Here is a 14,258-nt window from a genome sequence, read left to right on the forward strand (position 1 = left end):
AGCTGTGAGTAGAACAACCCTTTAAAAATGTTTCTGAACATGCTAGACTCCTTTGTATATTCAGCACATTATTCCCTTTATGCTAGTGAATATCAGAGACTGCTCTTAATGTATCCCAGGAATTCAGTGTTTCTTCTTGGGAAATCATCAGATACTATTGAATTGAATGATGGCCCTACCAAGTTGTAGTTTCATTGGGTATTCCTTCTGATGAAAATAGCTCTATTATTATTTTAAGTAAAATCTATAGTATGAATCACTGATAACATACAATCATATAACAAAGGGAAAACATCATTTGAAAGAAGCTGAGAAATGTTTCCAAATGAAAACTGGTTTTATTCGGTTTATAAAGCAATCTTTAGAAATTTATCATTTCTTTTTTAAAATTCTTGTTTGGAAGAAGAAAATTTAGTGTTAGAAATATGTATTTTGGAATATTGCGCAATTACCTTTAGATTAAATCATTGTATTTGGGGGAATATTTTAGATATAGAGGTTTGGTTTTGCCAAGTTCAGAAATGATACAAATATATCTGTAGGAAAAAGATATTAGGATTTTGGAGAGCAGCTAATTATCAGGGGCCCCACTTAGTCAAAGCAGAAAAAAAAAGTGAAATTCGCAGCGTTTACTTCAGAGTCAAGGCAGTGATGTTAGAGCTCTGCTCATCTGTGGATGTTCTGAAATGTTACCTAAGACACAACTTAGAAGACACTCTTTCAACATCAAAGGTTTTGGGTGAGAGGAGAGAACTGAATACTTGGAAATCAATTTCACCACCACAGAAACAGCTGGAAATGTACATTCACCCAATGCTGGGTGGAAGCAACATCCTTCTATGTGAAGGGCATCATAATATGAGTACTTCTATTGACAAATCTTTTATTTTATTTTATTTTTGTTTATTTAGTTGATAGCAACAGACAGAGAGAGAAAGAGGCAGAGAGCGAGAGAGAGAGAGCGAGCAAGAGAGAGAGAGAGAGAGAGAGAGAGAGAGGGTGCGCCAGGGCCTCCAGCCACTGTAAATGAACTCCAGACAAATGTGCCCCCTTGTGCATCTGGCTAACAAGGGTCCTGGGGAATTGAGCCTCGAACCAGGGTCCTTAGACTTCACAGGCAAGTGTTTAACCACTAAGCCATCTCTCCAGCCCTATTGACAAATCTTAATAATGAGTCTTAAATTCATGTTTTCTGACATCTATCTCTAAAGAACAATAGAGATAATTCTATCAGAACTTTTAAAACACATACATGTGATAAAGTGAGACTCTGGTGTTAAGATTTTTCAAGTGATTGTACATATTGTGGCTGTGAGTCTTATGCTCATGCTTTTCTACCATAATGTGGGAGACAACCACTTGTCTGTGGGTTTGTAACAAAACCTCTAGAATATGAGCTGTTATGTTTAATTCTATGCAGGCTGATTGAGCAAATGGAGATCTATTCCTTGTCATTGGGTAATAAATCAGTGGTGCAACCTAATATAGCAGTACAGTCAGTTAATCTAGAAAATGGCACAGAGTCGTCAAGTGTTCTCTTCTCTGTACAGAAAGGTGAGCTGTCTTTTCAACATCATTCCATTGTTAGTCAATAAACAATGCAATATTTATCAAAGTATAAACATTAAACTTTCTATGTTTTCCCTTCTTATAGGATCAAGTGATTCACTAGTTTCTGGTAAAACTTCTGTAGATACAAAAGCATACAAACTTAATCCAGATGAACAGACTGAACTTCAGATCTTACTTAGTACTGGGAATAGTAAGTCTCAAATTTTATTGCATTTTTAAAAAACACATCAGATTCATGAAATTAATAAAATTCACTGAGGGAGAAATCATACCTATTTAGTTTCATACCTAATAATTTGGTTTGAGTGTGTTAGGACTCTGATACTTTATAGTAATCTCAACTCTATTTTAGATCATAGAGTTGATTTCTTTTTAATTTTTTGCATGCATATGTGTGTGTGTGTTCATGTGGCTGTGCATGTTCAAGGGTAAGTGTGTAAGGATAGGCTCACATGTGCCAATGTGCTTATTTGGAGGTCTGAGGACAATTTTCTCATTAGTCTTCTGCTTTTCCATCTCATTTCAGGCACAGTTTCTTTCTCCCTCTCTCCCTCCCTCCCTCCACCCCCCCCCCCTTTCTCTCTCTCAATTCTCCCTGTGCTGTTCTTTGCTGTGCTTGTGTTTCTGGAAAATTCTCTAGCCTTCACCTTTCATCTCACAGTCAGCATGCTATAATTACAGAGGCCTGCCATGGTTTTAGACTTTTTAAAAGGAGTTTGGGATTTAACTTGGACACTGGGACAGTTAATGATTTATGCACTGAGTCATTTTGCTAGTCCTGAGATGATTTTTTTTTCAAAATTGCTTTTAGAGTAAAAGAATTGAAAAGTCCTGACCATGTGCACAAATCTGTATTGCTCCAAAAATCCTGCTGAAATGCTTCATTTTCTATTCCTATATTTAAAAAATGTTCATTCATAGTTCTACACATATTTACTGATGATATGACATGTAGGAGCTCAATTTCATTCTGCAGATTTTCCCCTGGACTATGTTATATCATTAGAAAAGTTGTCATTTAATAGTAGCAGTTTTAAGTCATTTTCTCTGTATGTCACCTTCTCTTGGCTTCTTATCATCTTACATGTAGCCTTTAAACTTGAAAGTATATTATTAAAAGTTTAATGAATAAATAGTGCATGCATATTTGAGTTTTCTTTCTCCAAATAAAATGTTTTAGTGCCCCAAAGCTCATATTTTAGAAAGAATAAATTCTTCATAGCACAGAAAAGGAAAAAAGAATATTATAAATGGATCTGGCATGCTGCAGAATTTTACTTTCATTTGTTTTGCCCTCATACTTCTTGACTATAAAAACTAAATTTAAGACTTTTATGTTATTTTGTAAACTTTGTTTTTAAATTATTTCATTCATAGATAAAAGTGCATAAGACAATACATGCAATACCTATTTATCTACAAGCAGAGTAAGCTAATGTCAAACTTTTCTGTTAAGCCATTCCTTGGTATCCACAGAGGATTGGTTCTAGGACCCATCAAGTCACTAAAATGTTCAAATCCTTTATGTAAAATGGTATACTGTTTGCATGTTACCTATAAACATCCTCCCACATACTTTAAATAATCTCTATATAACTGAATATACTTCACATAATGTAAATGTTAGGGGAGTCTACACTTTACATGTAGGGGAAACAATAACAAAATATCAGTACATGTTCAGTACTCATACAATTAAAATATTTTAAATTCATGATGTAATATATAGGTAAATATAAGATAAATATAATATATAGATATATATAAGGCTGTATTTCAGACTTTTAAAAATGTAAAGGTATTATAGTCCTCTTTTCCCTCTCCTACCATCTTCTTGAAGTTGGTGTGTGATATCTTCATGGTAATATTTAGCTTTTGACTCATATATATATATATCATAAGGAAAATATCCTGGAATATTTGTATAAATAGTACCTTGCTATATGTAACTTCCTTTTTTAAAAAACTTAATATCCATATTGTAGTCAGCTCCAAGTTTCTGGGACAAATATCCAACCAGACATAGTTGATTGAAGGAACAAGTTTATTTCAAGCTTCCATCAATGGTGGAAGAAACTAGCACCCTTTCACAGATCCAAGCAGAGAGAAACCACCACCAACAATCAAGACATACCAGAAAACAAGCAAAGCAACAAAGAACCATCAGAGCTCTGACTGCTCTTTCCATACATTTATGGTAGAATCAGATTGGTCCCAAGGGACAATTACACTCCAGAAGACTGCTGTAGACATAAGTACAGGGCTTAACTTTAAAAGTATCTGAGGCTATGGGAGACATATATTAAAATCACTACAATCCATTTCTGGACTTTTCTCCACATGCATTATCAAGTTTATTAACTTTTTCTCATCTGAAAGTATGAACAGATATTTTCCTTTTGTACCTTGAAAGTAAAGGGTTCTGTTATTGCTAAATTATTTCTTGCCTTTGATTTGAGTATCTTCCATTTTACTTTTTAAATATTCAGATTTTCTATTTTCTGACGCTTTTTTTTTCTTTTTTTAAGTAGAAACTACTGGTACCACAGGGTAGGGGCAGTGGCATGGGGTGTGGAGAACCTGCTGTTAGGGGACTCACTAGAGTGTGTTGTTTCTTGCCGTGTGGGGTCCTATTGGTGGAAGGTGAATGAGGTGCCTGGTCAGTTAGGGGGACTTAGTGGGGCCTATGTTGGGTGGCAGACTCACTGTGGTGGCACAGGAATGTGTGGACCTTGGATCTCACATTGTGTATATAGACTTGGGGGCTTAGTTCCCAATCTGAGTGCAGGAGGTGTGGGGAAAGGCCAATCATGGGACTTCCCTGTCCATCTGACCTCTGATGGCCTGAGTTAGGTACACACCGCACTGCCTCAACATGAGGTGCTAATAGTGCTCCTGAAAGCTCAGAAATCACTAGATTCCTAAATGGGCAACCTCGTCCCCCAGTGGAGGGCTGCTAGGATCTACTAGTACTGGAACTCCACAATCCTTGCTTGATTTAACCTCACGAGATCCAGCTGATTACAAGTCCACCATCTTGACTGGAAGTCCACATTTATTCTTAGTGAAAAAAAATGCTTTTTGGATTCTGAATACAAGTTGTAAATATCTTCTGTTTAGCTCTTTAATATTTTATGGTTTGACCTGTATTGAAAAATATTTATTAATAATATGTCAATAATATGTCAATGTGCCCAAATTGTTAGTATTTCCCTCTATAATTGGCACCTTGTGTCTTTTTGGTTGGTTCTGGGTGCTAGAAAGAGAACTTGGAGCCTTATACATGCTAGGTAACTGCTCTAGTTATGAGTTTATTATTAAAGAATTTTTCTGATCCTAAAATTATCATGAAAGTCTTCTCTTGAATATTTTTATTATTCTTGTTTATATTTATGTCTTCAGTGTTCATAGAATACCATGAATTTATAAAGTACAAGCAAAAATTACAAAGAGAAAATACAAAGAGAATTGACCAAATGATGCATAAAGAAAAATTTTAGTGCAACTATCCTAGAAATTGAAGGTCTGATAGACATAAGTAACAAGCTTGACCTTTGTTTATATTCCTAGGCATTTTTTATATTTTTTATCTGTAGATAAAAAGTAGATAATAAAAATTATTTTTTTAGGCCAGATGTGGTGGTTCATGCCTTTAATGCCAGCACTTGGGAGGCAGAGGTAGGAAGATTGCCATGAGTTCAAGGCCACCCTGAGACTACATGGTGAATTCCAAGTTATCTTGGGATACAGTGAGACACTACCTTGAAAAACCAATACATACATATATATATATATATATATATATAGATAGATAGATAGATAGATAGATAGATAGATATAGATAGATAGATAGATAGATAGATATAGATATATTGATAGATATAAATATATATGTAGATATATATAATATATGTATATATGTATATGTATATAATCACATATATATATATTTCAAGTACTTCACAGATATATGGAGTACTTAAAAAACTGGCAATTATGTCACAAAGAAAATCTTACACATTTTATAAAATGTACATAAAATGTAGTTTCTGATTACAATGCAGCAAACCTAGAAATGGATCATGACAGAACAGCAAAAATTTTATTGAATATTAATTTTGAAATGTCATTGTTAGGAAGGAAATTACAGTATAGGTTACAAATTACTAGAAAATTAATGGCAATGAGAATATGGCATGAAGAGAAGCACTTAAAGGAAGATGTATATTATTCAGCAAATTTATTCAAAAATTAAAATATAGAGTTGGGAAGGGTGGTGTGCACCTTTAATCCCAGCATTTGGGAGGCAGAGGTAGGAGGATCATGGCAAGTTTGAGGCTACTCTGAGACTACATAGTGAATTACAGGTCAGCCTGGACTAGAGTGAAACCCCACCTCCAAAAACATATATATATATATATGAAATTTAGGGAAAATGTATAAGTAGCAGCTAAAGAACAAAAATATAACTAATGCCAGAAAAAAGGAGTTAACACATATAAAGGCATAAATAAATGAATTAATAAATGCTAGGGCCACAAAATGGAAAACTGAATCCATGAAAAGATTATTGAAATAAACAAGCATTTGCAAAGTTGATTAAGGGAAGAGGGATGTGACAGGGACATAAAAAGGAATATATCTGTTGTGGAATAACTAAAAATATGAGTATTTAAAAAATTATAAGATAGATATAGTTTCTAATGAATCTGAGTACTCATGAAAAGCATAATTTTCTAATAAATGAGAAAAAATACTATATGTTTGAAGAGAGGAGTAAGTTAATTCTTTTTTTAAAAGAATCTATGTGCTCCTATGGATTTCAATTCTATCTCAAGCATGTCATTCTTTAATTTAAAAAATAAAATGTGGTTAACTGTCATTTGGTATCCAGGAGAGACAATTTGGTGAGGTCTTTGTGCCATGAGAAACGTGAGAAACCCACATTTTTCCTCCTAGGTTAAGGCTAAAGCAACATGGAGGACTCATCGAGAAACTGCCTGAGTTTTTCCTGACTACCTGTCAAGTCACTTGATGGAATAGACTAGTTTCAAGGCCATTAACATTTCCTCCTTATCACTTAGATAAAGATAGATGAACACAGGCAATTTTTCAGTTAAAATATATATTTATTGTGCCTTCTGCTATTTTACATGTGGCTAACAGCTGTATAAATGACTAAGATGCATTTCTCAGCTGTTTTTGTTTAACCACTATCATGGTCAGGACAAGTTAAACATAGGTGTGACTTTATAGCACCGTTGATGAACACCTGAATTTTATTTTTATTAAGTAGAAACTTTCCTTGGATACATCATTTCTCTCTTCCTTGTCCCCATCCCACTGAGAGCCCTTCTCTGTGGGGCTGCTGGTATTCTCCATGGGGTGGTGGGTCATGAGTTGTCAGAGCAGCAGTCAGTCATTGTGGGGAACCATGTACACTGTAGAAAAGACCACCTCTTCAACAAATGGTGCTGGAAAAATTGGATTACATATAGAAAAATGAAACTAGACCCACTCTTTTCACCATGCACAAAATCAATTCCAAATGGATTGAAGACCTCAGTATAAGACCTAAAACTCTTAAACGACTGGAAGATAAAATATAGGGGGAACTCTCCACAATAGGAGTGGGGAAAGACTTCCTGAACAATACCCAGTAGCCTGACTTCTTTTTTCAATGCACAGAAGAAATGTTTCACAATAACCTTCCAGCCTTGGTATTATCTGATGAGTGTCAGGCATAGCAGAGGTGATGAAGCTGAAAACACCACTTAGGCTTCCCTGTGACCTGAGGTTACTAGCCTTGTTGCTGTGAACAACAGGCAGACCTCATGTAGCTTCTCTAGTCATACCCACGCTGATAGTCACCCTTTGCTGTTACTTGCTCCAGTGTCTTACCAATGGGGGAAACAATATAGTCTGGGCTACTCACAACTCACATTTACCACTTTGTATCATTGCATAGAAAACAAAACATTTATATATGAGTTCCTCACAATACCTCCTTGAGGCAGATTAGCCAGAGTGCCATTCCCATATATAACATAAGGAAACTGAACCTTAAAAATAATGTGTGGAGAATGAGCCAACAATAACTACATATGTTAATGGTTGCTATTATAGACTACTATAGACTCTATATGTAAGGGTTTTGCCCCACAAATAATCATTTCTGCTATGGCCACTTTGGTTGGGTATCCTCTAATTTTATCTACTTCTGGCACTAACTGGAAATCAGCTCCATTAGGTTGAAGCTCCATCTCCCAAATAGCCCTGCTATACCAACTGTAGTCACAGGAAGTTTTACCTGTGCTTCTGGTTAAAAATCAGGGTTCCCATAACCCCTTTTCTTAGATTTGATTAATTTGCTTTAGCAACTCACAGACTCTATGGAAACTATTTACCAGCTCATTATAAAGAATATTACAAAAGATTCTGATGAATGAAGCACAACTGAAGATTCAGTTTCCATGCGAGCATACCACACTCTAGAAACATGCACATGCTCTGCTATTCCAAAACTACCTGAAACCTGTCCACTGGGCCTTAGTGGAGACTTCATTGCCTAAGTACAATTGATAGACAGAAAACCATGAAGAAATATGATTGGACAAGTAATGTGATCTAATGTCCAGTAAGCCTGTCTGTGCACATTATTTTTCCTTCCTCTTGGGCAAGGGCTAAGACACTTTTTGAAATGGAGTATTATCAGACATAGTTCATCAGGTGGGTCAGAGAATTTTTAAAAATATTTTTGTTTATTTATTTGAGAGCAACAGACAGAGAGAGAAAGAGAGAGAGAGAGAATGGGCATGCCAGGGCCCTCAGCCACTGCAAACAAACTCCAGATGCCTGCACCACCTTGTGCATCTGGCTTACGTGGGTCCTGGGGAATGGAGCCTTGAACCAGGGTCCTTAGGCTTTATAGGCAAGTGCTTAACTGCTAAGCCATCTTTCCAGCCCCAGAGAATTTCTTGATGGCCAACTCCAAGACTGTAAGTGGGAAGACCAGCACTTGACTCGCCCTGAGAAAGAAAGTTCTAATTTCTATGACCTGCCTTGGGTAGCTAGTTATGAACCAACACCTGTGGGTGACAATAAAAAAACACACATTATAGCATCATGATACCATGTTGACATTAAGTAAAGGCTCCACCAGCAAACTATTTTTTTTACTGTACTTTACTCAAATATTAAGCAGCCATGCAATTCAACAGAGACATGAAATTCTGTTTCTTGCTTACCCCAGGGGTCATTTACTGATTTTGATCATGTCTTTCCCTTTACAGAAAACACTAAGACATGTGGCTTTGTCGTGTATCAAAACAACAAGCTTTTCCAATCAAAAATTTTTACAGCTACATTGAATTTTAGTCAAAAAATTATCTCAAGCAAAACAGATGAAAGTGAGCAAGATCGGAATGCCTCTGTTAAAATGGTATTTAATCCAACGGTGAGTTTTTCCATGAATGGAAATAAAAATTTCTAGTCACTCTTAATAACAAATCAGGGGTATTTGGGTAAAAGAACTCATAAAATTTCAATTTAAATCTTTATTCCACCTATGTTTTTGTCAAACTATTTAAATTCAATGTTAATTAATTTGAAATTTATATTCTTACATCCTTTTTCTGTTGTTTTTTAAAATTATTTATTTATTTATGAGAGAGAGAGAGAGAGAGAGAGAGAGAGAGAGAGAGAGAGAGAGAGATTGGGTATACCAGGGCCTCTAGCCACTGCAAACAAACTCTAGATGCAGGCACCACCTTGTGCATTTGGCTTAAATGAGTACTGTGGAATCAAACCTGGGTCCATAGATTCTGCATGCAAGCATCTTAACTACTAAGCTATCTCTCCAGTGCCCCTTTTTTTTTTCTTTTTGAAACAAATTATTACTACATAGTTCTGGCTAGTCTGTGACTTGCTATGAATCTCAGGCTGACCTCAAACTTGCAGCAATCCTCCTGCCACTGTCCCAAGTGCTGGGATTATAGCTGTGCACCATTACACTAAGCTTTTTACATCCACAATCTTCCCTCAAACAAAAATGAAGATGCTAGTGCTTAATGTATATTTAATTATTCATTTATCTTATGAATATCTTATACTATTAGATTTTCCTATTAAAGAAACATTAACAATATCAGCTATTGTAATTGTTTCATCAATTCACAGTACCGCCAAAGAGAATTCCAACTTTATTCCTATGCCTGTGTCTACTGGAATTTTGCAACAAAGGATTGGGACACATATGGCTGTTACAAAAACAGGGGCATTGAAAGATTCCTGGGCTGCCACTGCAACCATACAACAAATTTTGCTGTATTGATGGTAAGTATGTGCACAGCAATCTCTTGCCTGATGAAGATCTTCCTTAACCACAATTCACTGTCGATGACTTTCAGAGTATAGTTCGCCTAGATTTTCAATTAAGATTTAACAGAAAACTCAAGGAATGAGGGATGGAACTAGAATTCGAAGTGTTAGTAAAGACAGTATAGAATTTTTTGCATTGTACTTTTAGGATAAATTAATTCAACACTGTTTTCAATCATGAAAAGGCAGCCTACCCATGAGAGCAGCTGAGCAACTTCACCAAACAAACTTTGAAGAATGAAGTTGTTACAACCAGGGCAATTGTTTAGAAATAAACTTAGCTATCTAGGGACAATTTAAATTAATTACCTAAAGCTTTTTCCACTAAGGTTGTCCAAGTTACTACAGTTTTGCTAGAAAGTGTAAAAGCAGTAGCTCTTGCATTCATTTAATTTTTCTCATAGTTCCTTTATCTATTTAATTCTTTTTTAAATTTTTTTTTGTTTTTATTTTTAATAGAAAGAGAGAAAGAGGCAGATAGCAAGAGAGAGAATGGGTGCTCCAGGGCCTCTGGCCACTGCAAATGAATGAATTCCAGATGTGTGTGCCCCCTTGTGCATCTGGCTAATGTGGGTCCTGGGGAATCAGCCTAGAACCGAGGTCCTTAGGCTTCACAGGCAAGTGCTTAACTGCTAAGCCATCTCTCCAGCCCTCTTAATTCTTTTAATGCCAAAGCTACCCTGTGCAAGAAACAGTTGGCACTGATTCTGATAGAAGCTATATATGTATCCCTGACAGTACTTTTAAGGTTTTCTCTACATTCCATTTTCAGAAATTATGCTAATAATGCAAAAAATGTTAGCTATGATAGGTAGTATAGTGAGGAGATATGTAAAATGTCTTCCATTCATGTGGAATGCTATGAATCCCTCACAGGAAAGCAGCTGCTTTCATTCCATGTAGCCATGGCACAACCATGTTTGGGATGGAGGTCAGCAGAGTACACAGACACAGCACAGATGACCAAAAAAAAAAAAAAAAAAGAAGAACCTTTCTTTAAAAATTTTATTATTATTACTTTTTATTTATTTATGGGGGGGGAGGTAGGGTCTTGCTCTAGCCCAGGCTGACTTGTAATTCACTATGTAGTCTCAGGGTGGCCGCAAACTCATGGCAATCCTCCTACCTCTGCCTCCTGAGTGCTGGGATTAAAGAAGTGCACCACCATGCCTGACAAAAAACTTTGAGATAACTATAGTTTTATCATTTTAATGGTCAAAAAAATCTCATATTTCAGTAGTCTTTTTTCTTTACTGTTCTAACTTATTTTACACTGAAATTTACCTTCTTCATCAGAAGATCTCACAAAATTTTTTCACTTTTTAAAAAAAATTTTGTTTTTTGTTTTTCAAAGGTAGGGTCTCACTCTAGCTCAGGCGGTCCTGGAATTCACTATGTAGTCTCAGGGTGGCCTCAACTCTTGGAGATTCTCCTACCTCTGCCTCACAAGTGCAGGGATTAAAGGTATATGCCACCACGCCCTGCTCAGATTTTCACTTTTTTGAAATCAGTCACAGTGCCTGCTATGTACAAACCAGTTTGCTACATGAACTGAATGACGCAGGTCACTATGTCATAACTGCAGTTCTCTTTAAATTAGCTTCAGCTACTTCTCACGTGTGCCTCAGTGCCTGCCGATGCACAGTCACAATTAGTCTTGAGTTGTGAACTTCTTTTAGAAGTTGGCTGATTAGAATCATGATCTAATATAAGATTATAGCTAAGTGACTAGTTGATATTTAAAATTTAAAGATCTATTAGCTGGTGATTCTTTGTTCATCTACTTAGTAAATAGCATACAATGGCGTGAATTTTTATTTTTTCCAAATCAAGTTTTTTTAATCTTTCCTACAAAATTAGTACATATTCATTTCATGATTTACAAGTTTCCCTAGTAAGTAGAATTACATTAAAAAAGAAAATATATATAATAAATTAAAATAGCAATTCATACATAATACTCTAATAGTAATAAACCTCTATCTTTTTGTACAATAGATATAGATAAATAACCTCTTGAAAAGAGATAGAATTCCAATAGGAGGGTGTGATAGGTATATCTAGCAGTAAAGAGAAATGTATGCTTTTTATTGCATGTCTACATTATGTTCATATTTTATAAATAAGCATGGATGGCTCTTCCAATTTCAACAATTTAAAAAGTCAGAAACTACAGAGACACACAAAGATATATGTGCATATGTAAATATACATATTAACAATATATCTGCATATATATATTCACATAGAATATACTTTTTCATGCATAGTTACTAATACACAGGGATACATACATATTATATAAAACTGAGACCTCCTTTTTGAATAAATTTAGCGGATCATATTAACACTTTTCCTCTTGATGAAAATATTTATACTAAGGTGGGTGTGGTGGCGCACACCTTTAATCACAGCACTCGGGAGGCACAGGTAGGAGGATCGCCATGAGTTCGAGTCCACCCTGAGACTCCATGGTGAATTCCAGGTCAGCCTGGGCTAGAGTGAGACCCTCCCTAGAAAAAAAAAAAGAAAATATTTATACAACTTTATCTTTAGTAAATTAACGTAGAGGTGCATAGTAAATACATAAAATAATGTAATGGATAAGTAAAGCAACACTAGCCAATTTCCATATAATACAAATAACTTTGATCTTAATAATTAAGGAAAAGGATATATATATATATATATATATATATCCTTTTCCTTAATTATTATTTTTATTTTATTTTAATATGTTATATATGTATATATAATGAACTTATTATTCTCAATCCCTCACTTCATGTAAACTATAAGATATTAAAGAAATGATTCATTTCATTAAAAATATATGCAAAGCTTTATAAAACAAAGACATCTCTGGTCTATCTGGTTATTTTGACCAATATAAATTCATGATACTGACTTTCATTAATATTTTAAGAATGTTTGTTTAAAATATATATCAACTTATTTTTCAGACTTTTAAAAAGGATTATCAGTATCCCAAATCACTGGACATATTATCTAACTTTGGATGTGCTCTGTCCATTGCTGGTCTGGCTCTGACAATCATATTTCAAATTGTCACCAGGTAAGAAGGGATGAAATGCTTCTCATAAGAAAAATTGCTATCCTGATGTAACTCAGTATAATCTCTCTGGACTAGAAGTAAACTTGGAGTTCAACGTACTCATTTGACAGAGTAGAGCATTCAGTCTTGGAGAAGCTCAAGGATGCATACACAAATAAAATGGAATTATAAACTATAACAAGTATTTTGACAATAAAAGTCATACAGTCCTATAACTCATAAATCTTTTTTTCTTTTTTCTTTTAATATTTTATTTGTTTACTTATTTTAAGAGATACAGAGAGATAGGCAGATGGAGAGAAAGAAAGCAGCCAGGGCCTCCACCCACTGCAAATGAACTTCAGACACATGCATCACCTGTGCATCTGGCTTACATGGGTACTGGGGAATAAAACCTGGGTCAATAGGCTTCACAGGCAAGTGCCTTAACCATTAAGCCATCTCTCCAGCCCCATGATTTATTCTTCTAAAGATATTGTTGTTTATATTTTTTCATGTAACTTTACTTTTAAAAATTAAGGGCTGGGCTGGAGAGATGGCTTAGTGGTTAAATGCTTGCCTGTGAAGCCTAAGGACCCAGGTTCAAGGCTCGATTCCCCAGGACCCACGTTAGCCAGATGCACAAGGGGGTGCACGCATCTGGAGTTCATTTGCAGTGGCTGGAGGCCCTGGTGCAGCCATTCTCTCTCTCTATCTGCCTCTTTCTCTCTGTCTGTCTGTCGCTTTCAAATAAATAAAAATAAACAAAAAAATTAAGGGCTAGAAGGATGGCTTAGCAATTAAGGCATTTGCCTGCATAACCCAAAGGATCCAGGTTCAATTCCTCAGGACCCACGTTAGCCAGATGCACAAGGGGGCACATGTGTCTGGAATTCATTTGCAGTGACTAGAGGCCCTGGTGTGCCCATTCTCTCTCTCTCTCTCTCTTTCTCTCTCTCTCTCTCCCCCTCCCTCCCTCTCTCTCTGTCAAATAAATAAAATATTTTTAAAAATATAAAAAAATTAAAACCCTACAGACAAGCTGAAGGAGTATACTGCATATCCATACAGAATCTACCTACATTGTCAGTTCTTAAGATTTTTTTTATCTGTTTTTCTACATTTTTCCTAAAATTTTGCAAGTAAATTGTACTCAAATTAACATTTTAAAATTCTTCAATCAAATATCTCTAATGAACAAATACATTCTCCTATAGAATATAGTGACATTATCCTCATTCAGGAAATTTAA

At 35.4% G+C, this 14,258-nt stretch overlaps 1 protein-coding gene across 1 annotated transcript in view; it reads left to right on the top strand.

Moving 5' to 3' along the window:
* Positions 1-1,170: 1,170 nt before the first annotated feature.
* The window catches only part of Adgrg7 (adhesion G protein-coupled receptor G7), a 35,150-nt gene continuing 22,062 nt past the window's right edge, over positions 1,171-14,258 (top strand). The window contains 5 exon segments of the mRNA XM_045148312.1: positions 1,171-1,201; positions 8,836-8,865; positions 8,868-9,028; positions 9,751-9,906; positions 12,915-13,027. Coding sequence (XP_045004247.1) covers positions 1,171-1,201; positions 8,836-8,865; positions 8,868-9,028; positions 9,751-9,906; positions 12,915-13,027 — 491 coding nt within the window.

Source organism: Jaculus jaculus, chromosome 4 (assembly GCF_020740685.1).
Source record: "Jaculus jaculus isolate mJacJac1 chromosome 4, mJacJac1.mat.Y.cur, whole genome shotgun sequence".
Classification (NCBI taxonomy): Eukaryota; Metazoa; Chordata; class Mammalia; order Rodentia; family Dipodidae; genus Jaculus; species Jaculus jaculus.